The sequence below is a fragment of the Magnolia sinica genome, chromosome 10 (assembly GCF_029962835.1).
Source record: "Magnolia sinica isolate HGM2019 chromosome 10, MsV1, whole genome shotgun sequence".
NCBI classification, from domain to species: Eukaryota; Viridiplantae; Streptophyta; class Magnoliopsida; order Magnoliales; family Magnoliaceae; genus Magnolia; species Magnolia sinica.
The window spans coordinates 66,429,670-66,456,932 of NC_080582.1; the positions used below are offsets into that span (position 1 = coordinate 66,429,670).

General features: G+C 38.9%; 1 protein-coding gene across 1 annotated transcript; it reads right to left on the bottom strand.

Moving 5' to 3' along the window:
• Window positions 1-2,192: 2,192 nt before the first annotated feature.
• On the bottom strand, window positions 2,193-3,191 carry LOC131257522 (ethylene-responsive transcription factor ERF084). Its single transcript, XM_058258329.1, has one exon. The coding sequence runs from the start codon at window positions 3,141-3,143 to the stop codon at window positions 2,349-2,351; it is 795 nt and encodes a 264-aa protein (XP_058114312.1). The 5' UTR covers window positions 3,144-3,191; the 3' UTR covers window positions 2,193-2,348.
• Window positions 3,192-27,263: the final 24,072 nt, after the last annotated feature.

A 27,263-nucleotide genomic window follows, 5' to 3' on the forward strand; every position in this document is an offset into this window, starting at 1 on the left:
TTAAAATATTTATTCCTTTTAGTTTCTATCTCGTGTGACCCATCTGTTGATTCGATGGTTCCCATTTCTCGTCCAAAAGACAGGTGAGACCAACTTGATGAACCATTGAATTTCACACACGTGGAGTGAGACCAGCTTGATGAACCACTGGATGTCACACACGTGGCAAACACCGACCAAGGAAGAATGTTAGGTCGCTTACGAGGTTAGGATTTGTTGCCCTGTGATCGGGGCCATTCATCATGTAGGGTACGTTGTAATCATACCCTGGAACAAAAACCAGGCAGCCCCATTTCCTCAGGTAGGCCACAGGCGTACATTGATTGTACACCGCCAATCACTTCTTTCTAACCATATTTTGATCACACAAGAAAATACTGAGATTGAAAAGTGCAAGATAACTGATGAACGGTCCGGATCTCGCTCGCAGTGCCACGTTGGCACGCTCACGTCAATCTTACTACCGCGAGTAGACTCGATCAATAGAGAAGCTGCGAGAAAAGCGCGGGATGCGCAGGATAGCGAAAGGCTAGGGGCACGACCGTTTTAACTTTTGCCCTAAGATGGGTATAATAGGAGGAATCATTTGCTTTGGATTTGAAGAGATTGTGAAAGGTGGCGTACTGCGCTCTCCCTTTCTTTAACTCGCCCATCTTTTCGCACTCGATCCCCCGTGACGTCATCTCTCCCCTACACCCGGCTTTGGTGGGCGACTCTTCAGTGAGATCAGAGAGATGAATTATACCATATTCATGGCAGTACGAGATCCTGGCTGTTGCTCAGCTGGGGCCCCCATTATGATTGTATTTAGGTAATGCACAGATACACATATATGGTGGCATTCATACACAGCCAGAGCTGTTGAAATTGTGGGCCCCACTAACTTACAATGGTAGGATGATCATCCCTCATATGGCCATCAAATAGAGAGGGCTAGATAGAAAACTGATCAATGGTCCAAGTTCAATGCACAAAAATCAAGCATCAACTAGGGCTGTTGAAATCGTTGGCCCCACTAATAAAACTTAAAATGGTAGGATGATAATCTCCGCCTATGGCCATCAAATGGAGGGTTAGATAGAAAAGTGATCCGCGGCCCACCAAGTTCAATACACAAAAATCAATCATCAATCAGGGCTGTTGAAGTGGACCCCACTAATAAAACTTACCAAGATAGAATGATCATCCCCTCCTATGGCCATCAAATAGACATCAAATAGAGGGCTAGATAGAGAAGTGATAAACAGTCCAAGATCAATGCACAAAAATCAAGTATCAACCAGGGCTGTTGAAATCATGGACCCCACAGAGAAAACTTAATCATCCCCTCCTATGGCCATCAAATAGAGGGCTAGATAGAGAAGTGATCAATATATAGTCCAAGTTCAATGCACAAAATTAAGTATGAATCAGGGCTGCAGAAATCGTGGAACCCACTAAGAAAACTGACTATGGTTGGATGATCATCCCCTCCTATGACCATCAAATAGAGGGCTAGATAGAAAACTGATCAATGGTCCAAGTTCAATTCAAAGCACAAAAATCAAGTATCAAGCAGGGTTGTTGATGTTATTGGGCCCCACTAAGAAAACTGACAATGGTAAGAAGATCATCCCTCTCCTCTGGCCATGAAATAGAGGGCTACATAGAGAAAGTGATCAACGGTCCAAGTTGAACGCACAAAAATCAAGCATCAACCAGGACGGTTGAAATGATGGGGCCAACTTAAAATAGTCGGATGATCATATCTCTACCAATGGCCATCAACTAAAGTGCTAGACAGAAAACTGATCAACGGTCCAAATTCAAAGCACAAAAATCATGTTTTGGTCGTCCTATCAATGTGATTCTTGGGCCCGTTATTTAAGGGGCCACTCATCATCAAGCGGCATAAATCCAAACCAACCCACACCGTACAAATCGCGACCCCACTAAGAATGGGCATCACCCAAGGATTACAGTGACAGAACGATCCCCTCCACCGACCAGAGAAATGATCAACCGTCCAAATTCAATGGGCGAAAATCAAATGGCTAGATCATCCTGGAAATACACATGACCCACTGTTTTCCACCGCCTGATTATATTCACATACATCCATGCCACCACATGTGAGGTGCATGGGTGAATGAATACAACCCACCGTACTCTCCCAGAGTACTGTACAACCACACAGAAAAAAACGGAGAACCAGTAGCAAGTATCGGCCGATATTTCTATAGTAACAGTCTTGCACTACACAAAAACATTGCATGCATGTATATTACACGTGCACATCAAAACGTTCGAGACTCCCCATATTGCATGCACTCAAAAGTAAAAACCCAAAAAACCCAAGGGCAAAACAGTCATTTAGCAGCACCAGTTGGGTTGGCGGCGAAATCCACCCCCAGCTTCAAATCCAGCTCCAGCTTCACTCGCCTTCTTTGCTCCTCAGGACTGACCAGGTGCGCAATCGAGGTCACCGCAGAGCAGCTCCTGCTATTGTGCGCCGCGTGCTTACCGCACGATGCTTGCCTCTTCAGAGATGACGTGGAAGAGGTCGAGGACGAGCTAGAAGGCGAGGATACGGGCAGAGGAATGTAGAAAGAGCTTGGAATAGAAAAGTTAGTACGAGCCTTCGAACCTCTGAGTCGCCTCGCTGCCGAGTCATAGGCTCGAGCCGCTTCCTCCGCCGTGTCGAATGTTCCGAGCCAGTGCCTGCACCGTCCAATCCTGTCTCTAATCTCAGCCGACCATCTCCCCCACGGCCGCTTTCTCACCCCACGGAAGCTCTTCTGACCCGACCCACCACAGAGTCCACCTTTCCCAACTGAGTCATCCACCGGTTCTCGCTTCTCACCGCCGAAAACCTCAGGACCTGAACATGGGTTTTCTCGATTGTTGCTGCTACTTTCATTTCCGAACAGAACTTGCCTCCCGACAACCGCAGCGATTCCTTCCAGAACTGGCTCGACTTCGCTTGAGCCAGTAAGTTGACTCGGCGGGTCGTAGTAGAAGGGGATGTTGGTGTGGCTGTCGGTATGGAACGGAAACATATCGGCCATGTCGGGTGATTGTAGCAGTTCCTGTTTGATGAAGAAGGGAAAGGTTGTGGTGGTTTCCATGAAAGGAAACGAGAGAAGAGAAGAGAGATCCGACATGTAGGAAGAGAAAGGTGGGGATGTGTAATTTAAGAGAGTTTGGAGGGGATTATTGGAATATATAAGAGAGAGAGAGAGAGAGAGAGAGAGAGTAATGAAAGGAAAGGAAAAGGGGGATGTCGAGAGATATTGCTGTCATTTTCGATACGATCATATCCTTCAAAATTACATGCTCGCCCTGTCCTTCTCCTCGAAAGGGATGCTTGAAGGATATACGCTTGGCTTTGGTGGGCCTTCCACCTGTCATTTGTTGGAAACTACAGCTGAAGATTATTTATGGCCGTTGATTAAATGTGAAGTCCCACACGTTGAAAGTTTTCGTGCTTTCAAGCTAGATGTTAGTTTTGAACCGTTTTAAAAGAACCGCGCTAGGTGCCTCGCGCGAAGAGAGACACGTAGGTGGAAATTTCATCAGATCCATACCGTTCATCAGGTACTCTGCCTGATAATTAAGTTGGAACCAAAAAATATGACCATCCAGGACTCGATGAGGCCACATCATGCTTACCATTGGTTGTGCATGGCCCACCATTGTGTTTATAAGCCATCAAATCCATTATGTGCCTCGTTAGGATGAAAGAAGTGCCAAAGAATACAGTATTCCAAAACTCAGATGGGCTATACCAAACCACGTGAATTTAAAGGGTTTTAGGTACAATTTTACGGGGGTGGGCCACCTAAGTGTTGAACTAGTCTGATTTTTGTGAGAAGGGTTAAACAAGGGGTGATGCGTCTGATGAACGGGGTGGATTTTATGCACGTTAGATCCTATCATCCACAGTAGGTACTTAAGCAAGGTGCACCTGTTTTCCATTTTAAAATGGAGGTGAAACTTCCTCCTTACATGTGGCACTGATGTACTTCTATCCAGACCATCCAAATTGTTAGTCACATTGTGGATGGAGCGTATCTCTAAGTTTCACTGATAAAGCATCCTAACCATCCGATTAATAAGCTATCAAATGGGTGGTCTAAATTCTCACTATGATTTTTGGCCATGCTTCATCCACACTTGGATAAGTGACTTGGACGGTCTTGATTACGTTACAACCATGCAATGTCCATGTTTTGAAGAGTCTCCACCGTTTTTCAAATGGTGCGAAACTAACATCGGCGTCTTGTCATTGCCTCAGTGGGATGAGGTAGGCAGTAGATGAAGTGTATGATACATGGGCCGCATCTCTGCACACTCGGCCAACCGTGTTTGCAGCTCTGGATCGTTAATCCAAGCCATTGGTCTGTTGGGGCCATCTGTTTCTCAAATAGAAAATTATCGTGCACCGATATTTGAACCTTTTGCAGTTGTCTTTATCTTTCTTACTGCCTGTCCGATTGTAATCCAAGGGTCAAGACTTTTCTATCAATGTGTTTGTTTAGAAAAAGGCCAGCATGGCACGAAACAGACTAAAATGGTCGTAGTTGGTTGGGACACATGTTTCAGATCTGGCCCTTTATCAAGTTATGGTGGTAGAAAATGACTGTGGTCTACTCATTAGGCTGGTCAAATTTGTAAGAGAAAGAGTTAGGGCTGTTTGATACGTGGGTTTAGGAGGAATTAAGTGGGATGGAATTACATTTGGTTAGTGTAAATTCCATCACACGTTTGGAAAGGAAGGAATGGAATTGTATTTTGGTCCATGCTAGATTTTTGGTGGATTTTGAAAACAACCATATCCGTGGGTTCTACGTTGTTGCATGGGTTTTATCCTTGGAGTCAATCCATATGCAGTCTTTATAAGTAATATTAGATTTGTACATGTGTATAAGTGACCAGCATTAATTGCGAATCTGAAACATTAATTACAATTCTATGTACACAAAATAGGAGTTTTAATTGTTGAATAGAATGTTTTTGCTTAAGAAAGAATTTAATTCCAAACATGGGAGATTCAATGGTCAAAATATCATAGTATTTCTAAGCATACAAATAATGTGTTAATCCTAACTAATGCAATTCCATGCTATTTAATGCCACCGACCAAAACAAGCCCTTAGGTTTCAGCTATAGTGTGGCAGCTTTGGACCGCAGCAGCCAGTGGGTTTATATTTTGGGCAGTCTAGGGCCAGTTTGAGAGCTTGTATTTCAAATTCCTCCCATCCCGAATCAATGTGATGCTGAATTTGAAATATGTAGTATATTTCAAATATTTCAAATACCTTTAACTGTATTTGGCAGCTTGTGTTTCGAATTTAGAATTCAAAATTAGCAATGCATTAAGATTATGTAGTATTTTTACATTAGTTTGAATTTGATTACCAAATCAATTTTAATATATTTTATTAATTTAATTACGTGATGTTTGACACAATAATTGTAATAAGGCCGTTGAACTATATACTTTGGCAAGAAAATGATAAAATTCAAAACATCGGATGAGCCATAAGCATAAGATTACAACCAACCAATTAACCAACATTTTTTAAACCAGTGACGGAATGCTCTAATAAAAGGAACATATAAGTTTGTCGCTTGGTATGTGACCAAATATGATCATCCAATTTCTATAGAACCTATCACGAAATTACCCTGAGAAAGAAATAGATCTAAGCGGAGTGAAAAGGTTTTCCATGAGATAGGAAATGAGAACTATTAGCCCCACTCTAGGTTGTGAATAAGTGATTGTCTAATAATGAGCATTTACACAGCCAATGTTTGGACTATGCACGTTATTCTATTGATGTAATTTTAGTGATTTAGCTGATAGTTTGATTACTCTGGGATATCGTTAACATGCCATGTGTACAATGAATTAGTAGAGGAGCAACACCAATGTTATACATGTAACTCTTTTGCTTTTAAAATTGAAAAAAAAAAAAAAAAAAAAAAAAACAATTTTGAATCTTAATAAAAAGAGATACTGCAAAACATAATAAAACTAAGTATTTTAAATTGCTTATATTCCAAATACTTCCCAATTCATGCTCCTAAATGATCCCTGGATTCCAAATGCACTCCAGTACCCTACAATATCCCCAATCCATGCTGCTAAATATATAGCCCCTGATACTTCGAATAGTCCTTATTATTTTTGGCAATTCTAACTTTGATTTTTTAGCTAGGAATGCTAGTTGCTGAAATTTTCTTTTCAGTGCTCTAATTAAAGTCATATATGAATCGTAATATATGTGATCGTCTGCTCAGCCTAAGTTTCATAGGTTAACTGGTAGAGCATATAGTCCATAAGAATGGAAAATGCTGAGCAGACCACTCAGCATGTGAGCCTAGTGGTCAGTAACACTTCCTAGATTGTAAGCTGCAGTACAGAAAATTAACTCTATCAGCAAAACTCTCACCATCAGGTAAAAGGCCAACTGATATCCAAATTCAACTCAACGTGTATGCATGCCTCACAGGATGAGTCCACCACCCAAATTTCTAGTAAGTGGCTTGTTTAAAATACTAAACAACCTACCTAATGACTGTTTCAGCTCTCTTACACTATGTGCCATCTGATGTTGAACCAGACCATGCAAGGGAGCTGTCATGCAGTGCTCGCATTCTAAGTGGTCTGCAGGAATACATCATGAGCATACTTTAGCATTTGGGCCTGTTTGAAACACGGGAATAGGTTGCATGGATGGTCCGATGTAAATTTCATCCCACATTTGTAAAAGATGAGAATGATTGGATTAATTCAAGTATCATATCATCCAGTCCTGCTTTTGGAAAAGATGAGAATAATTGGATTCATAATCAATTTGAAAATCCACTACATTTGATGCGTGTGTTTTAATCATGCCGTCCATCCATATACATCTTTTACACATGACAATCGAGTTACATATGCATGCAGATGACTAGTATTAGTTGCACATGACAATCGAGTTGCATACGCATACAATATTTTTCTCAAAGAAGAATTTGAACCCAAACATGGGGATTGGACCATCTAAATTATACTATTGTATTTTCAGACATAATCTTGGTGAAATAATGGTGTTAATTCAACCTAATGTAATTCAATATCATTTAATCTCTCATTCCAAACATACCCAAGATTTAGGTCATCGTTATATGATGGCCACATGTGGGATGGAAGATGGAAATTAATTAAATAAGTTATTAGACTGGAATATTTCAATCCTTTGAGCATTGGATTCTTTTGGTTTGAACAAGGTGGTCTACTCGAACAGTCCTGATTGATATGTCACCTCGCCATGTGTACTACCTGGGGATGTTCTATCATGTTTCAGTTCCAAGGGCTCTATTGTATCAGCTCCCATTAGTGATAGTGACCAGATCAGGATCCACCAACAGTAGTGAGAAATGGGTTATCCAATAATCAGAACATCTTAGAACGTGTGACCCTTGAGGTGATGCTGGATGAATGATATGATCCTCCTTATGTGCATAATACACAAGAATTTTCAGTATGTGGAAGTGGGGCCAGTTTTTCAGTGATCCAAAAACTTGGTTATTGGGGCTCACCATGGACCATGCCCTGAAAATCCCCCTGGTCGTTGAAAGATCCTGAGCATTGACCTTGGGCTTTATTTTTACAGTTGAATGTAACCTGCTGCTGTGTTTATCTTTCTAATGGTCCATTTCCGTCCTGCTAATTAGAACTTCGGGATCCTACAGAGGAGAACACTATTATCCTCAGTTGGAGCATCCTATAACTCAAATTATGTTGTCTTAAGTGATCAAGAGATCCTACACTGCTAATATTAATGGCCCATATAGACAGTGGGGCCAACCAGATCATAAGGGTGGATATGAACCATGGACCCCAAATGGGCAATTCAAGGCTCAAGGTTATCATTGAAGGGTGAAGCTCATCTTCGAGAGGCTTAGCTAGGTTGAAATTTCCCAGTGCCATATGATAATTCATTATTATGTTGTTTTGTACAATAATTTTATACACCTAAACAACTACCAGATACAGATATGATGCCCTACTAGTGCTAACCTGACAGGTGGTCTGGATCTGTTGTAGGACCTTTATTAGGTGGGCCCACGTAATCATCAATTTATATCATTTCCTTTGATACTTTGAATTGATTTGACCATTACAGATAGGTTTCGGGTGGTACAGGCTCACACTATTTTCTATCCACAGGATAGACACATATGCATGGAGGGAAAGAAGTAGTTGATGTGCTTACCTTCTTCAAACAATTCCTACAAATGTCTTGATCTCTCACCAAAATCCAACCTCATTGATGGGTTCCAGGGTTTAAAGTGTGAAAGATCTAAAAAGAAATTCCTCATGCATCTATATTAAGAATTTCATATTATTTCCAGTCCAGTATATATGATCTAAGTTTACAATTTAATTTTGGTTGATTCATAGATTAGTGGGTCCACCAGTCATAAAAATCCATTGGCCCACTCCTTGGGTACACACCTTGTATAAAGACCGTTGTCGGTTATCATTTCATATACACCATCTCCTTTTATGTGTGGCCCACCTTATAAATGGTGCATTTGTAACTAGCCTTTCTGGTTACAAATAAAAGAAACTGTTACAACGAGGGTCACTGTATGGAAGTTCTATACAGTCCAACACCGGAAACGTGTCTAGAGACCGGATTGGTGTTGGACTGGTGCAGCACCTGGAAAGGTCCTGCTCCCAAAAGTCTCTGAGGATTGACTCGAGGCATCAATCTATTCACTCGCCTGGAAAAGCAATGATTAAAACGACTGTCCCTGATAAACCACAGGAACTTTAAATAGCCCCTGCATATTGTTGGAAAACTCTCGACGCACCCAAAGATGAAGGGCTACTGAAATTCATACACCCACACCTGCATACGTGTCTTTAATGGGGTACACCGTGGATGGTGGATGCTAAGATTCAGAACAAGGGAGGAACCGTAGATTTCCTTACCGATGTACTATCATTTGCACCCATCTAAAATTTTTGTAGATTCAATGGTAAAGTGGGCCAATAAAAAAATAAATAAATTGTGCATCATTCAAAATATTTAAATTCTAGTGTATTGCTGATCTGATTGACGTGATGTTTTGTTCGATAATATCACCAAGGTGCAGTGCATAGGCTTGATATGTTACACACATAGCAGGAGGCCCATAATTCCCGGAGGTTCTTTTTTGAAGTTTTTTTTTTTTTAGAAATCTTAAATATGCCTATAGCAAGGTCTGTAGATGTCATCTACAGACCACTCGATCTTATTAACCAGATGTGGATGATGTGTATCTCATTAAGCAGATGTGGATGATGTGTATATCATCTACAGTACATCCAATCCCATCCAGAAAATCTAAAAAAATAATTATTTGTTTGTTGAACAGTTTTAGACGTTGCTACTCGATAGCATTGAAGGATCTTCGATATCATCGAGTAGGTTTCGATGTCATTGAGTATGCTTTGATGTTTGTCGATGCCATCAAAGGTCTCATTAAGCACGCACAGAGTTGCGTAAGTACAAGATTTGTTTCATATTCTGATTGGTTAACATATATACCTTGTGTAATTATGATTAGGGAGAGGCTTTGAGATTAATGCTTTCTAAAGTGTTCTAAAGGGTTCAAGGGCATAAATAGGGTTTCAAAGGAGATTCAAGGGTTGTTCAAATCAGTAAGATCTACTATCTCTTATATTTTTGCTTTCATAGTGCGTTATTCATCGCTTTGTGATATGGATTTTTTTAGTAAGGGTTTTTTCACGTAAAATTTTAATTGTCTTCTTGTTGGGTATGTTTGTGCGATTACAATTACTTTGCTTGATTCTACTCTCAATGTTTCTGCAAGTCCCAATAAGTGCTATCAAAGTTAACATTGGGAAGCAAATCGAATTTAAAAATAAGACATCAATGGTATCTAATATGAAGTTCGATATAGAGAAGTATTTTGATAAAAATAACTTTAAACTATGGAAAGTTAAGATGAATGACATCCTAGTTAAGCAAAAATTGGAAGATGCACTTCTTAGAAAGCGACCGGAATCTATAAAAGAAGAAGAATTGAACAAATTAGTTATGAAGGCCAATATCTCAATCCAGTTGTGCCTAACAGACGAGATCATATACAATGTTATGGGAGAGAAGACTATGACTAATTCATGAGCAAAGTTAGAAAATATTTATGTGAAGAAGTTTCTTAAAAATTATTTGTATCTAAAATTATAATTGTTTAATCTGAAGATAACAAAAGGGATTGACGTTGAGGCCCACATCAGTAACTTCAATAGGCTTATTTATAAGTTGTTGGATGTAAATGAGATGATGAAAGATGAAGATCAGGCATTTGTTGAATTCTCTTACAAAATCGTATCAATTGTTTAAAGATTTTTTATGCACCAGTAAGACAATCATTAGCATTGAGACCATTTTCTCACCAAGTCAGTCGAAGGCGATGAGAAAGAAAAGCACGACATGGGTGCTTCTACAGATGCGCTCATTATAAGGGGGAGGAATTCTAAACAAGATAGTGGATCTTTGCAATCAAGATCCAAAAAGTTGAACTGTTGGAACTGTGGCATGACAAGGCTCATGAAAAAGGATTGTCAGAATCCTAAGTCAAGAAATGAGAAATAAGAAAGCTATTCTATAGAGGCCGACAATGCGGAATTTAGTGAGGAGGCAGGAGGTAGTGACATGTTGATCGCATCAAAATTTAAATATTTTTGCGATGAATAGATTTTGGATATGGGGGCTTCATATCATATGACCCATCATGAGAGTTGGTTCACCAGCTACAATGAGTGCGATGGAGGCCAGATGTTTATGGGAATTGACAATGCCTATAATGTGGTTGATGTTAGATCGGTGTGCATCAAGATGTTTGATGACATAGAGCATATCTTGACTGATGCGAGAAATGTTCATGAGTTGATATCTCTGAGAGCACTCAAGTCACTTGGGTGCAAATTCATTGGGTTCAATTATGTCCTTAAATTTTCAAAGGGGGCACTCATAGTCATGAAATCATAAAGGAATATTGGTAACCTTTACAGGTTAATCGGGATTATTTCATTGGGTAGAGTTATAGCAACTGTAGCGGTTTCCACGCCTGCACGTATGTGGCATGCGCGCTTAGGTCACATGAACGAAATGAGAATGAAGATACTTTCTGACTGTTGCTTAATTCCAGTTCTTAAAAGCATGATTTTATTATATGTGAGCATTTTATATATAGCAAATATTTAAGGTTGTCTTTTAAATTTGGAAAACATGTATGTAAAGGGGTTCTAGATTATCTGCATTATGATGTATGGGGGTTGTCGTCCACAGTTTTCTGGTGGAGGATCGTTATGATTTGTTACATTCATTTTATGAAAAGTAAAACTAAGGTTTTCACCATCTTTAAGTAGTGGAAGGCAATGGTGGAAAAGCAGATAGGGCGACAGGTGAAAGTGTTAAGGACGAATAGCAATGGGAAAATCACTTCTAGGGAATTTAGTCAATTTTATAAGGATGAAGTAATCGTGAGGCAAAACACAGTGTATTACATACCTTAGTGAACTCAGTCAGTTTTATAAGGATTAATCAAACTCTCTTGGAGAGGGCCCAATACATGATGAGCAATGCTAGGTCGGGCAAGAAAATTTAGACTGAGGCCATTAACACGGCTTGTTACCTAATGAATCAGTCCCCTTTTATGGTTATCGATTCTAAAATTCCATAGGAAGTGCGGAGTATTCAGCAGGTAGACTAGTTGAGGTTGTGAGTATTTGATTGTGATGCTTACTCTCATGTATTGTTAGTTGAGAGAGATAATCTAGGCTGAATGGCTAAAAAGTATATCTTTGTCGTCTATGGTGGTAGTGTGAAGGATTATAGGCTATATGACTAACTTATACGGAAAATCAACCTTAGTTGTAACATACGTTAGATTCGATGAAGAATCCTTGTTCCGAAAGGATGAACACAAGAAAAACGAAAAGTCAGTTGTGGACATTCAGATAGATAGAGATGAGACACAAGCTAATATTGAGACGTAGATAGAGATACAGAAGCAAGTGGAGCAGCCACTTGTGAGAATGAATATGCCAAAGGATCATGAGTTACCGGTGAGATATAAAAATGATTCGAATGTTGTATTTTCCCTAATTAAGATGAGGGGGATTCGTCTACTTTTCAGGATGCTCTTAACGATGTAGATATCGAAAAGTGAAAAACGGTAATGCATAATGAGATGAACTCTCTGTATAAAAAAGAAACATGAGAGCTGATGGAGGTTCCCATCGATCGTAAAGCGATCGTGTGCAAGTGGATTTTCAAGAAGAGATATGATATGTATAAGGCAAGTCTAGTAGCGAAGTGATACACTCAGAGAGAAGGTGTTGACTTCACTGAGATATTTGTGCCCATGGTAAAGCAAGTATCTATCAAATTCGTATTGGCGCTGCTTGCCTAATACAATCTTGAACTAGAACAAATGAATGTGCAAACTTTTTTCCTATATGGAGAATTAGAAAAGCGAATTTACATGAAGTAAACAAAAGATTTCAAAATACAAGGGACAAATAACAAGGTTTGCAAGTTAAAAAGGTCATTATATAGCCTCGAAAAGTTGCATAGGCAGTGGTACAATAAATTCAATTCTTTCATGGTAAGTCAGAGGTTTACTTGGAGCGAGTATGATCATTGTATCTATTATAAGACACTGAGTGATAAAAAGTTCATTATCTTGGTATTGTATGTTAATAACATGCTTATCATCAGTCATAGCATGTATGAGATTGATAAATTAAAGACTCAGCTATCAAGGACATTTGAAATGAAGAATCTGGGGCTGCAAAGAGGTTTATCGGCATTGATATACACAGAGACATGAAGAAGATCGGGCTATAGTTATCTCAGACAGAATATCTTGTGAATGTATTAGTGAAGTATAAGATGAACAAGGCAAAGCCAGTTAGAGTTCCCCGTGCAACTCATTTTAAGTTTTTTTTTAATAGTGTCTTGAAATAAATAGAGAAAAGTAAGTTATATCTTGTGTGCCTTATTTGAGTGCGTTTGGTAGCTTGATGTATGCCATGGTATGTACGAGACCAAATATTGCACGTGTGGTGGGTGTGGGTGTTATTAGAATATACATGTCTAACCCCAGAAAACAACACTGGGAGACAGTGAAATCGCTACTTCGATATATTCGAGGGATGTAAAAGTATGTCTTGGCACTTGAAAAATTAGGGGGACAAATTATTAGGCTATGTGGATTCAAATTACATGGGCAATGTGGACAATAACATGTCGACTTTGAGAAGGGTGAGCTCTTAGGGGGGGGGGGGGGGGTTGAATAGGACTATGCCAAATAAAAATAAAATACGGAATATAAAAGCAGATAGCATAAATAAATTATAACCTCTAATGCACTAGTCTTGAAAGGTTGATACAAACTTTATTCAAAGGACAACCTTACACCAAAAACCAAGGTTTATGGTGGGATAACCTAATGTTTTGAACTTAGTAAGGATTAAAAACTCAAACTAATACCAAAGGCAAATAAAATAAATCTAGTTATTACAACACTCACCACATGTGCATGAAAATAAATACAACATTCAACATATCACATACATCACCATCATCATCATCATCCAAACTCCGAGAATTATAGTGGTTCAGGTGTACACCAACTATTCTCAAATAGCCACCCTACTCCACTCCCAATATTCACAACTCACAGGATATCGGCTTTCACTAAGAAAGAAGGTTTTTCAAGGTTTACCTTAAAACCTTTACAAATGTGTTTTTAATGGGCTACTATAATTAAAAACCCCACACACTGAAATTTTCTGACTATCTCAGTTAAAACCAAAATGAAAGATTTTTTGGTGATCTTAAAAGCCATAATATAATAAATGAATTATACTTATCTGAAGATTCTTCTTTGATGTAGCTCGGCAGAACCAATTCTTTGTAGACATAGATGTTCAAAGTTCAATCTCACAAATGAAAAGTTCTAGGTCTAAATGAATTTTAATTTAAAATCAACCTTGGGCTAGCTTGATTTGATTTCTTAAATCTCAAAAGGGTAAAGTAAAATTTCCTTTTTAATAAGTAAAATTGAATAACAAGAGGTCAATAAAATCAAAATCAAAAGAGCTATAAAAGAATCTAAAATTACTGAGTAATAGATTCACAATAGCTGGGACTTAATTCTCAGAAAGGATGCTTGATATAGCTTGAAATGAATGAATAAAGCTGAGAAATATCCTCTATTTATAAGGTGAAATTCGGTTCCCTTGATTGGTCCAAGCATCAACTAATTTTCAAAAATTCTGCCGTGATCAGATAAACCCGTCACTCGAGTGGTTGAGTGGCCTGTTCGACTGGTCAAGTGGGCTCAAAATAGCTTGCTGGACTTCGAGTCGAGCCCTGCTCGATTGGTCGAGTCAGTCTCCACGACCGGTCAAGTAGGGTGCTCAACTAGTCGAGTCCTTAACAGAAAATTCAAAAATTTTCAAATAATTCCCGGACTAGTCGAGAAAAAACCTTGGACTACTTGAACCAGTGCCTGGACTAGTCGAACTAAGACTAGGACTATTTGAAGCAAGGTCCAAATTAAGTACCATGACCCAAATTCTATATGCAATAAGTATGACCTATTCCTAAGGTCTTTTTATGGTCATGTATACCTGAAATGTGAGCATTGAACTTGTCAACTCAGTCGCTTCAGTAAATAAAACACTTAAAGTACTTTGAAGCTTGAAACTTGTACACTTTGAAGCTTGAGCTTTGAATGCTTGAACTTAAGCTTAAGCTTAGGCTTGAGCTTCTGTACTTGTACTTGATCTTGGACTTGAGCTTGTGTGTGAAGTTGTACTTACACTCTGACTTGTGTATGATCTTTGGCACTTGAACATGCTCTTCAACTTGAAGATGTAGAAGCTTTAGATTGTTGATGTAGATGATACAAAAATTTATCTTCGAATGAAGGTGAACTTTCCATCTATTAAACTTGAAGGTAAACTTTCTATCTATCAAACAAATCAATCACTCTCAAGTGGTTTGTCACTATAAAATTTGACAACACAGGGTGATAGATCTAAAATAGAGCACTTACAAACTTTCGGTTACTCATTTTTTAGCAGTTGGAGTAATCAATTAGATATCAAAGCTTCAGCCTGTGGTGGCTCTTTTTACAACCAAAGATGAATATATGGTGATGACAGAAGTATTCAAAGAATGTGTGGGTTGAGGGGGACACTAAATCAGTTAGTGCTTCAGAAGAAGGTTGTGTCGATTAATTTGGCAAAGAATTTCATTTATCACTCACGTATTAAACATATTGATGTGCATCATCATTTTATCCGACAGGTGCTTGAGGAAGGAGACGTGACTCCTGAGAAGATACATACAAGCGTGAATTCGGCTAAGATACTTATGAACGTAGTTCACATAGAGAAGTTCAAGTTCTATGTAACTTCTATAGGCTTGGCAGAGCCGTAATGAGGACGGAGTGTGCACGAGAAGCGACAATGAAGAGATGATGGAAGGCAATTAGAGATGGTGGCGGCAAAGGAGCAATGGTGACTGAAGACTAAAGAGATGGTGGAGAATATTGTTTAATGTTTTAAATATGTCTATAACAGAGTCTGTCGATACCATCAACATACCACTTGATCCCATCGAGCAGTTGTGGTTGATGTCAATGTTATCGACAGTCCTCTCGATCCCATCAAGAAAATTCAAAAAAATCATATTTGATTGTTGTACAGTTTTGGAAGTTACTACTTGATGGCATCGAAGGATCTTCGATGTATGTCAATGCCATCAAAGGTCCCATCGAGCACATGCATAGAGTTACATTTGCATGGAATTTGTTTCCTATTCCAGTTGGGTAGTATATATACCGAGTGTAATCGGGATTAGGGAGAGGATTAGGGCTTTCTAAGGTGTTCTAAAGGGTTCAAGGGCATAGTTAATATTTCAAAGGATATTTGAGGGTTGTTTGAATCGGTAAGATTTACTATCTCTTATATTTTTACTTTCATAGTGCGTTCGCTTTGTGCCATGGTTTTTTCCCTCAAGGGTTTTCCCATATAAAATTTGGATTGTCTTATTGTTGGGTTTGTTTGTGAGATTGCGATTACTTTGCTTAAATATGCTCTACGTGTTTTCACGAGTCCCAGCATATTGAAAAGAATGAGTTAAAATAAGGGCATTTTTATAATTTCATTTTAAAAAAATTATTTCTAATCATTGAGCATTATTTGGTAAAAATAAAATCATGAGAAATTTTTTTAAAAAAAAATTTCAAAAAAAAAAAATTCGAAGAAAAAAAAACTCTTAAATTGAAACATTTCTATGATACATCTAAGGGGAAAAGGTCTATATTATCAAAGGGTTGAAATATTGTAATAGAAGAGTTTTTTCCATTTGACCATACCCATCCGAGGTAAGGTTATGTGAATAGTTTAGATCATTGAAAGATGGCCCCATATCCAAAGGTTAAAAATCCTGACATATAATTGTTATCACATGTTAAGGACATATCATAGCAAACTCTAAAAATTGTGAACTTAATGCAAATTTTACTGAACTTTAATAAGATGTCTCGCTCACTTGTTAGTGTATTGCAACTAAAATTATTCTATCCTCAAAAGAGATAAATACATACTATAGTTATTTGAGGAAATGTCATAGAGGTGTTTATGTTTTGATTGAATTCCAAAAAAATAAAAAATAAAAAAATATATTTTTTAAAGCTATTTCCTAAAATCTGCCTAAGATTTCTACCATTAGTTAGAAAACCTCACACCACCTCGTTATGTTAGCTATTCCATGCAATATTTTTGAAAAGATACTTTTACCACTAAAGCACTGTTGTGCAGCATGCCAACAACGCAGTGAACCATGGTCCAATCTCCGGTCTCACCCACAAACGATAAACAGAAAGAAATATAAACTAGAAAAAGAATCAAAGCATTCTAAACAAACGACAAGACAAGATATACATGAAAAAACCCCAACAAGGGTAAAAAATCACGGATGCAAACTTCCGCTATGAAGAAAAACGAAAATTACAAGGCAATATACTAACCCCCCCACGGAAGTATAGAGAAAACCCTTTACTCACACCTCAGAATTATTTCTCATACCCTAGAAAAGCCCTAGGGACACCTATTTATAGTTTAGGCAACTTCCCTTTTGTATCTCTGTAAAAAACAATTGAAAAATCCACAGTCCACATCAAATCCGAAAATGAATCTGTATAACCTCGACTGGTTGAGCAGGTTGCTCGACCAGTCGAGCGGACCCTCAACCGGTCGAGTATGGGCCACGACTGTTCGAGCACCTCGGAACTCAAAACCTGATGCTCGCTGGACTTTGAGTCGAGTCAGTCCTCGACTGGTCGAGTGGGCTACTCGACCGGTCGAGCAGTTCACTCGACTGGTTGAGCGGCCGTCTAGATGTGGCTCCACATCTCAACAATCTCCCACTTGGAGACACATCGCCATAAACCTTTGTCTTCTTCACCCAGAGTGCACCATTTCCCTATCTTCAAGCCTGAAGACCAATCAAAGCTGAATAGAGCTTTAGCTTCTCTCGTGTGACTGCCTTGGTTAGCATATCCACACGATTCTCACTTGTATGAATCTTCTCAAGAGTAATCGATCCATCTTCCAGTAACGAACATATAAAATGATATCTGATGTCAATATGCTTGGTCCTTAAATGAAAGACTGAATTTTTAGCCAAGTGTATTGCACTTTGACTGTCACTGTACATCTTGCAATATGCTTGCTTCTTACCCAACTCTTCCATGAAACCTTGCATCTACACCATCTCCTTACATGCTTTTGTAGCCGCAACATATTCTGCTTCTGTCGTACTGATAGTTACTATCTTCTGTAACTGAGAAACCCAATTGACTGCAGCACTACCTAGAGTAAAGACATAACCTGTAGTGCTTCTTCTGCTGTCGATATCTCTTGCCAAATCTGAATCCACGTAGCCTTGTAGTTTGATTTTCGATCCACTATAACATAGTCCTACATCCTTAGTACCTACCAGGTATCTGAGAATTCACTTCACAGCTTCCCAATGTTCCTTCCTGGGGTTGTTCATGAACCTTCTAACAACTCCCACTGCTTGAGTAATGTCTGGCTTCGTGCTCACCATAGCATACATGAGACTCTCAGTAGTTGACGCGTATAGGACTTTAGTCATGTAGTCCCGTTCCTCCTGCGTCTTTATCCCTTGCTCCTTAGATAGCTTGAAGTGGTTGACTAATGGAGTGTTAACCAGCTTAGCACCTCCCATATTGAATCGATCAAGTACCTTGGTTATGTACTCTGCCTGTGACAAAACTAGTTTCTTGTTTTCTCTATTACGCTTTATCCTCATGCATAGGATTTGTTTTGCAGCTCCTAAATCCTTCATGGAAAATTCTCTAGATAGTTATCTTTTGAGATCTGAGATGTCCTTCATGCTTGAACCGGCCACAAGCATATCATCAACATACAGAAGAAGGATAATGTACGACGTATCAAACTTCTTCAAATAGCAACAGTGGTTTACATGACATCTCCTAAAATTGTTTCCCGACATGAAACTGTTGAACTTCTTGTACCACTGCCTCGGGGCCTACTTCAGGCCATATAAACTCTTCTTCAGTCTGCACAATTTGTTCTCCTTTCCTGGTGCCATGTATCCTGTCGGCTGATGCATATATATCTCTTCTTTAAGGTCCCCATGAAGAAATATTTCTTAACATCTAACTGCTCTAGATGTAAGTTTTCTATAGCCACTATACTCAAGACCATGTGAATCATAGACATTTTCACTACCAGTGAAAATATTTTAGTGAAATCAATACCTGCCTTTTGTTGAAACCCTTTCACAACCAATCTGGTCTTGTACCGTTTCGAACCATCGTACTCTTCCTTCAGTCTGTAAACTCACTTGTTATAAAGAGCTTTCTTACCCTTGGGTAGAGTGACTAGCTCCTATGTATGATTAGACTCAAGAGAGTCCATCTCATCATCCATGGCCTGCTCCCACTTAACCCATGTATCTGACTGTAATGCCTATTCAAAGCACTCTGGTTCACCATTATTTGTCAGCAGTAGATAATGTAAGGAGGGTGAGTATCAGATCGTGGGTCTCCTCTCCTGAGTAGACTTTCTCACAACCGGTGTATGCAGCTCTATCTCATAATGCTCCTCTGCATGATCATCCTGTGGCGCTGTAACACCTGTGTCCGGTAACTCTTCCAACTCTACGAATTCTTTCTCCTCGACCTTATTCTCCTACACACTGTCCTTATGCATCACTTTTTCATTGAAGGCTACGTTCTTGCTTCTAATGATTTTTCTGTTTTCTGCATCCCAAAACCTATAGCCAAAATCATGCTACCCGTATCCTATAAACGTGTACCTTTTGGACTTTGCTTCCAGCTTGTTTCTGTGCTCTACATCAATATGAACATATGAAGTGCAACCGAACATTCTAAGATGTGTAAGGTTCACTTCTTTCCTAATCCATGTTTCTTCTGGTAGCCCACCATCCAATGGTGCTGAAGGATTTCTATTAATGAGATATGTAGAAGTATTCACAGCATCTGCCCAAAAGGTCTTGGGCAACCCTGCATGTAACCTCATGCTCCTGGCGTGCTCAAGGATGATCCTGTTAATGGGCTCAGCCACACCATTCTGTTGCGGTGTTTCTAAAATTATTTTCTGATGTTTGATTCTATTTACTGCACAATACTCCTCAAACCTTTTATCACACTATTCTCCTCCATTATCAGATCTGAGACACTTTACTGTTTTACCTGTCTCGTTTTCTACCATTACTTTCCACTTCTTAAAAACATCAAATATATCAGATTTGTGCTTTGAGAAATAAACCCACAATTTTCTACTAGCATCATCAATAAAAGAAACAAAATAACGTGAGCCACCAAGAGATAATACATGTGCCAGTCCCTACACATCAGTGTGTACAAGCTCTAACAAATGCATCTTTAGAGCACGTCCAGAAACTTACCCTCTTCTGCTTGCCATACATGCAGTCCTCGTAGAATTCCAAGTCAATAGACTTCGGTCCTGATAGCTTCCCTTTTGACAATAGTACTTTCATCCCTTTCTCACTCATATGTCCCAACCTCTGATGCCATAACTGCCCATTTACTCCAGTTGATGCGACTGCGAGTGAACTATACGATCTTGAAGTCACGTGCAAAGTACCTTCCTTCTTGCCTCGAGATATCACCAAAACACCTTTTGTGATCTTCTAGGAATCACTAGTGATTTTCGTCACATAACCGGTATCGGCCAACTACCCCACTGAGATTAAGTTACGTTTCAAACTCGGTACATGTCTGACATCCTTCAATTTCAAATTTGTTTCATCCTTTTGATTTATATGAACATCTCCCTTTCCAACAATACTGCACGGCTCATTATCACCCAGATAGACTCTCCCGAAGTCACCTGATACATAGTTACGCAAAACTTCATTACACGAAGTGATATGAAACGAAGCACCCGAGTCTATAACCCACGACTCATTCCTTGCATCAAGAGACAAGATCAATACCTCGGTGTCACTCTCCTCAGATAGATTCACTGAATCCTTCACGCCTTGAGAGCTTCCTTCTTATTTCTTGAGCGCCCTGCAATCACGTTTCATGTGCCCCTTCTTGCCGCAATGCCAACACCCGTCTTTATCTTTCGGTCCCTTAGACTTCTTCCTCGACTTAGAACGTCCGTGTTTATTGCCTCCTTTGTTCAGCGATCTTCCTCTTCCTTTAACGTTTAGAGTATTCCCTGAATCCCCTGAAACTCCTGATGCCTTTCTTCTAGATTCTTCGCTAAGAATTAGACTGGCCACATCATCAAATTTCAGCTTTGTCGACCTTAGAGAATTGCTCACAACAATCACCAAACCATTCCAACTGTCTGGCAAATTAGAAATGATCAATAATGCCCTGACCTCATCTTAAAAAACAATGCCAACGAATTCCAACTGACTCGTGACTGTATTGAATTCGTTTAGATGTTCAACCACACTCCCACCATCTGACATTTTCATGTTGAATAGTTGTTTCATAAGATGAACCTTGTTGGATGTTGAGGGTTTTTCATACATGGTGGCTAGGGCTTCCATTAATTCTTTTGTGGTTTTCATCTTAGATATATTGAAGGAGACGCTCTTAGACAAAGAGAGTCGGATCATTCCTAAAGCCTTTCGATTCAATAAAAACCATTCACCATCTGTCATCTTTTCTCATATCTTCTCTTTTCCCCCTAGAAGAATATAGAGGTTATTCTGATACAGATAATCATCCATCTGCATCTTCCAAAAGGCAAAGTTTGAACCATCAAACTTCTTAATTCTAGTCTTCCCTTCTTCCGTCATCGCTCCCAATAGAACTAAACAAATAGCTCTGTTACCAGTTGTTGCGTAGCACGCTAACAACGCAGTGAATCGAGATCCAATCTCCGGTCTCACCCACAAATGATAAACAGAAAGAAATATAAACTAGAAAAAGAATCAAAGCATTCCAAACAAACCGCAAGACAAGATATACGTGAAAAAACTCAAACAAGGGTAAAAAACCATGGATGCAAACTTCTACTATGAAGAAAAACGAATATTACAAGGCAATATAATAACCTCTCCCTCGGAAGTACAAAGAAAACTCTTTGCCCTCACCTTAAAATTATTTCTCATACCCTATAAAAGCCCTAGCTATACCTACTTATAGTTTAGACAACTTCTCTTTCGCACCTCTGCAAAAACTGACTAAAAAATTCGCAGTCCGCATCAAATCTGGAAACGAATCTGCGTAACTTCAACTGGTCAAGCAGGTTGCTCGACCGGTCGAGCATAGGCCACAATTGGTCGAGCATCTCGGAACCCAAAACTTGATGCTCGCTGGACTTTGAGTAGAGCCAGTCCTTGACTGGTCAAGTGGGCCACTCAATCGGTCGAGTAGGTCACTCGACTGGTCGAGCGGCCGTCCAGATGTGGCTCCACATCTCAACAAAGCACACCCTCTAAAAAGCATACTCATAAAAAATAAAAAATAAAATAAAAAAATAAAAAACAAAAAAGAAAAAGAAAAACATGTCTCTCTCCTTCTCTCCCTCGCGGATATACATCTCTCTCCCACACCACTGGAAAGAAAAGTGGGGATGATGACACACCGCTGAAACTTTCCTAGAGCCACACCATCACCCACTATTGAAACTTTTTCAAGGCCACACCACTACCCACCTTTAAAACCTTCTCAGAGCCACACCACCACACATGGATAAAAAATGCATACATCAAAGTTGGAGCCTACGAGTTAGGTCCCACCCACATCGTGGGTTCCAGGGGGAGCGAATTGCCTGTGACCCAAGCATAGAGATATTTATATGCTCGGGGCTATGTGAGGCATATAGAGACGCCCATGACAAATCCACTCCGTCCAATAGGATAAGATTTTAAAAATTAGCTAGATCTAAAACTAATGTGGGCCATACCACACGGAACAGTGGGGATTAACTGCTTGGTGATGACATAAGTTTTGTATCAGGATGATATTTACTCCTACAATTTATCTGAGTGGTAATAATTCTATGAATGATTTGGATGGCATGTCAACATCATGGTCAGCTCCATGAAGGTTTCAACATTGGATGTTGTTCTTCCCATTGTTTTTTGGTGTGGCTCACCTGATTTTTGGATCTGATTGATTTTTATAATCTTAACCTATTGTAGTCTTTCAAAACAGATGAACGGACTAGATTTTTCATGGACATCTTTGTGGACCCAACAGAGCCCCGACCCTCTCTACCCGGGTTCACAGGCAATCCATTCCAGTTCTGGGACGTGAATTGGGTACTACCCTCACCAGGACGTGGCCATGTTGGTGGTTCTGTAGGGCCCACCATGGTATATATGCTTTATACAGCCATCCATCAATTTTGAAATGTTATTTTAGGGAATGAGCCTAAAAAGAAGTCAGATTGAAACTCAAGTGGACCACACTACAAAAAGTAGTGGGGATTGAACTCCTACCATTGAAAATTTCCTAGGGCCCACAATGTTTATTTTCCATCCAACCTCTTCATAAGGTCACATAGATTTGTACGAAGGGACAACATAAATATCAGCTTGATTGGAAACTTTTGGGAGAAGATCGTATAGACTTGTGCGAAGGAAAAACATGAATATCAGCTTGATTCGAAACTTCTGTGGCCCCTAGGAAGTCTTCACTTGTTGGCTTTCAATCCCACTACTTCATGTGGTGTGGTCTAATTGAGCCTTCAATCTATGTCCTTTCTGGGCTCATGCCCTAAAATATCTGTCAAAGTAGATGAATGGTGTGGATAAAATACATACATCACGCTCTAGGCCCCACAACCCCTGACATGACCATCGTCTCTAGCCACGTCCTGCTGCATAGTGTCCAATTGCTTGATTTTGGACTCGTATTTCCTACATAAGCCTTTTTGCTGAAGTTACTGCATTGGGAAGATAGGTGGGGCTCACTGTGATGTTTGTGAGTAATTCACCCCATCCATTCGTTTTAAGAGATCATTTTAGGACATGCGAACAAAAATGATCATTCAAAATTCAAGTGGGCCGCATGAGAGGGAAAGTTAGGGAATGAAATGTCTACCGTTGAAACCTTACAAGGCTCCACCTTGATGTTTATATGCCATCCACACTACGCCAAAACTGTGAAAAAAAGATGGTCCAAAACCGTCTCAAATGACCAAAAAGGACGGTCATGGACCGTCGCAAGGGCTGTCAAATTTTGACGTGTCGTAATACTTAAAGGATAGTAAAAAACCGTCATTTTTATTGACGAAAAAAGGACAGTCGTGAACCGTCCCTAAAAAGGACGGTCTCGGACCGTCTCTTATGAGCCTTTAAAGGACGGCCATCAACCGTCCTTTAAAAGGACGGTCATGGACTGTCCTTAAAAAAGACCGTCGTAGACCATCTCTGATAAACCTTCAAAGGACGACCATAGACCGTCATTTAAAAGGTCCTTAAAAAGGACTGTCATGGACCGTCTCTTATAGGCCTTCAAAGGACGGCCATATACCGTCCTTTAAAAGGACGGTCCTGGACCGTCCTTAAAAAGGACTGTCATGGACCGTCTCTTATAGGCCTTCAAAGGACGGCCATAGACCATACTTTATAGAAGGTCAATATATATATATATTTCATCGTATTCTTCCTGATATACACCTGTTATATAATATATTTCATCATATTCACATTCACATCCATCTAAACAACCCAAACTATGTAAATCCAACATAAACTACATTCATCCAAATATAAACTACATCCATCCAAACATAAGCAATCTTATCCACATTATATTCATCCACACATAAATACATATAAGTTTAACATCATAAATAAAAAAGAAAAAAAAATCAGCAACAATTTTCTTTGTTCTTTCACCTGAAAAAAATATTAAACCAACAAAACATTATAATTCAGAATCATGAAGAATTGCAAAAGCTTCTTCCAAAAAAGCGGGCACTTTTTAAAAATAAAACTGATCATTAAAATAGGTTTAGGTTTAGGTTTTAGGTTTTAGGTTTTAGGTTTAGGTTTAGGTTTAGGATTAGGTTTTAGGTTATAGGTTATAGGTTTAGGTTATAGGTTATAGGTTATAAGTTAAGGTTTAGGTTATAGGTTTTGGTTTAGGTTTAGGTTAAGGTTTAGGCTTAGGTTATAGGTTTAAATTAAGGTTTAGGTTTTAGTTATAGGTTATAGTATATAGGTTATAGCTTTAGGGAATTGAGAATAGGTTAAGGTTAAGGTTTAGGTTTAGGAAATTGGGTCCGAGTTCGGGATCAGGTTTAGGTTTGGGTTATCAAGTTTAGGTTTAAGTTTAGGTTAGGGAGTTGAGATTAGGATTAGGTGTAGGTTTAGGTTCAAGGATTTAAGAATACATTTCGATTTTAGGTTTAGGTTTTAGGCTTATGTTTAGGTTATAGGTTTAGGTTATAAGTGCAGGTAATAAGTTTAGGTTTATGTTAGGTTATAGGTTAAGGTTTAGGTTTAGGAAATCAGGTTCGGGTTCGGGATCGGGTTTAGGTTTGAGTTTTCAAGTTTAGGTTTAGGTTAGGGAGTTGAGATTAGGATTAGGTATAAGTTTAGGTTTAGGGATTTGAGAATACATTTTGATTTTATGTTTAGGTTTAGGTTTTAGGTTTATGTTTAGGTTATAGGTTTAGGTTTTAGGTTTAGGTTTAGGTTAGGTTATAGGTTAAGGTTTAGGTTTAGGAAATTGGGTTCGGGTTCGAGATCGGGTTTAGGTTTAGGTTTTCAAGTTTAGGTTTAGGTTTAGGTTAGGGAGTTGAGATTAGGATTAGGTGTAGGTTTAGGTTTAAAGATTTGAGAATACATTTAGGTTTTAGGTTTAGGTTTAGGTTATAGGTTATAGGTTTAGGTTAAGCTTTAGGATTAGGTTTAGGTTTAGGTCATAAGCTATAGGTTTAGGGAATTGAGAATATGTTAATGTTTAGGTTTAGGAAATTGAGTACGGGTTCGGGATCGGGTTTAGGTTTGAGTTTTCAAGTTTAGGTTTAGGTTCAGGTTAAGGAGTTGAGATTAGGATTAGGTGTAGGTTTAGGTTTAGGGATTTGAGAATACATGTAGGTTTTAGGTTTAGGTTATAGGTTATTGGTTTAGGTTAAAGTTTAAGTTTAGATTTAGGTTTAGGTTTAGGGAATTGAGAATAGGTTAAGGTTTAGGTTTAGGAAATCGGGTTCGGGTTCGGGATCGGGTTTAGGTTTGGATTCTCAAGTTTAGGTTTAGGTTTAGGTTAGGGAGTTGAGATTAGGATTAGGTGTAGGTTTTAGGTTTAGGTTTAGGTTATATGTTATATGTTATAGGTTTAGGTTTAGGTTTAGGTTTAGGTATAGGTTATAAGATATAGGTTATAAGCTATAGGTTTAGGGAATTGAGAATAGGTTAAGGTTTAGGTTTAGGAAATCGGGTTCGGGTTCGAGATCGGGTTTAGGTTTGGGTTTTCAAGTTTAGGTTTAGGTTAGGGAGTTGAGATTAGGATTAGGTGTGGGTTTAGGTTTAGGAATTTGAGAATACATTTAGGTTTTGGGTTTAGGATTAGGTTATAGGTTACAGGTTTAGGTTTAGGTTAAGGTTAAGGTTATAGGTTCTAGGTTTAGGTTATAAGCTATAGGTTTAGGGAATTGAGAATAAGTTAAGGTTTAGGATTAAGAAATCGGGTTTGGGTTTAGGATCGGGTTTTGGTTTGGATTTTCAAGTTTAAGTTTAGGTTTAGGTTAGGGAGTTGAGATTAGGATTAGGTGTTGGTTTAGGTTTAGGGATTTGAGAATACATTTAGGTTTAGGTTTAAGAAATCGAGTTCGGGTTCGGGATCGGGTTTAGTTTGGGTTTTCAAGTTTAGGTTTAGGTTTAGGTTAGGGAGTTGATATTAGGATTATGTGTAGGTTTAGGTTTAGAGATTTGAGAATGCATTTAAGTTTTAGGTTTATGTTTAAGTTATATGTTATAGATTTAGGTTTAGGTTTAGGTTTAAGTTTCGGTTTAGGTTATAAGCAATAGGTTTAGGGAATTGAGAATAGGTTAAGGTTTAGGTTTAGGAAATCGGGTTCGGGTTCGGGATCGGGTTTAAGTTTAGGTTAGGGAGTTGAGATTATGATTAGGTGTAAGTTTAGGTTTAGGGATTTGAGAATACATTTAGGTTTTAGGTTTAGGTTACAGGTTTAGGTTTAGGCTTATGTTAAGGTTAAGGTTTAGGTTTAGGTTATATGCTATAGGTTTAGGAAATTGAGAATAGGTTAAGGTATAGGTTTAAGAAATCGGGTTGGGGTTCGGGATCGGGTTTAGGTTTTGGTTTTCAAGTTTAGGTTTAGGTTTAGGTTAGGGAGTTAAGATTATGATTAGGTGTAGGTTTAGGTTTAGGGATTTCAGAATACATTTAGGTTTTAGATTTAGGTTTAAGTTATAGGTTACAGGTTTAGGTTTAGGTTTAGGTTTAGGTTTAGGTTAAGGTTTATGTTTAGGCTTAGGTTTAGGTTATAAGATATAGGTTAGCGAATTGAGAAAAGGTTAAGGTTTAAGTTTGGGAAATCGGGTTCGGGTTCGAGATCGGGTTTAGGTTTGGGTTTTCAAGTTTAAGTTTAGGTTTAGGTTAGGGAGTTGAGATTAGGATTAGGTGTAGGTTTAGGTTTAAAGATTTGAGAATACATT